Source organism: Eimeria tenella, genomic scaffold, assembly GCF_000499545.2.
Source record: "Eimeria tenella Houghton genomic scaffold, Eth_scaff2021, whole genome shotgun sequence".
In the NCBI taxonomy this organism is placed as follows: domain Eukaryota; phylum Apicomplexa; class Conoidasida; order Eucoccidiorida; family Eimeriidae; genus Eimeria; species Eimeria tenella.
In genome coordinates, this window is record NW_013541866.1 from 679 (window position 1) to 1,614 (window position 936).

At 62.4% G+C, this 936-nt stretch overlaps 1 protein-coding gene across 1 annotated transcript in view; it reads left to right on the top strand.

Moving 5' to 3' along the window:
- Positions 1 to 276: 276 nt before the first annotated feature.
- ETH_00039060 (uncharacterized protein) overlaps positions 277 to 936 on the top strand; it is a gene marked incomplete at both ends in the record, with an annotated part of 708 nt that continues 48 nt past the window's right edge. The window contains one exon of the mRNA XM_013374427.1: positions 277 to 934. Coding sequence (XP_013229881.1) covers positions 277 to 934 — 658 coding nt within the window. The remainder of the gene's footprint in view (positions 935 to 936) is intronic.

A 936-nucleotide genomic window follows, 5' to 3' on the forward strand; every position in this document is an offset into this window, starting at 1 on the left:
TGCTTCAAAGAGCCCCAAGGAAGAGACAGAACAGCAGCAGAAGGGACTCGAGCAGCAGCAGGTTCAAGAGACAAGCTGCGGTGGTAAAGGCCCCACGAAACGCTGTGCCTGCTGCTGCTGCTGCTGCTGCTGCTGCTGCTGCTGCGAAGCTCCGCTGCCGCCGCCGTGGTGGTGATCGCGGCGGAGTTGCAGCACGTGGTGTCTCGACTGCTGCGGAAGACCTGCAGCAGCCCCACAGGCTGCTGCTGCTGCTGCTGCTGCCAGTGGTTTTTGGAAATGCTTGTTCTGCTCTTATTGCTTCCTGCTGCAGACGGCAACAAATTGAAAACATTCAAAAACCAGGGCACTCGCGGGCAGAAAAAGCTGCACGAAAAGACCCGCGACGGGTTGCTGCTGCACACTGCAGCAGTAGCAGCAACGCTGCAGCTGCTGCTGCTGCCAAACACAGCAGGAACTGCTGCTGCTGCTTCCACCTCAACATCTCCTTTGTTGTTCACTGAGGCCCCCACATTGAAGCTTTGCTGCCGCTCTTCTACATGCAGCACCACCAGGGCCCCCCCGGGGGGCCCTCCTTGGGGCCCCCCCGGGGGCCCCCCAGGGGGGCCCCCAAGGGGCCCCCCCAGGGGCCCCCCCTGGGGTGCCCCCGGGGGGGCCCCGCTGTGCACCTCGCTGGCTGTTCTTGTGAAGATGTTCAGAGATGATAAATTCGCATGCACTGCGTCCAGCTCCAGCAGCAGCTCCCGCACGGTGCTTGCGCCTGCAGCAGCAGCAGCAGCAGCAAAAGCAGCAGCAGCACGGAGTTGGAGGGAGCGACAGCAGAAGCAGCAACGCCGCCAGCTGCAGCTGTGGGGACGCTTCTGCAGAAGCAGGAGCACCAGTGCCAACAGCAACAGGGAAAACCAGCAGCAGCAGCAGCAGCAGCAGCAGCTGAACAGA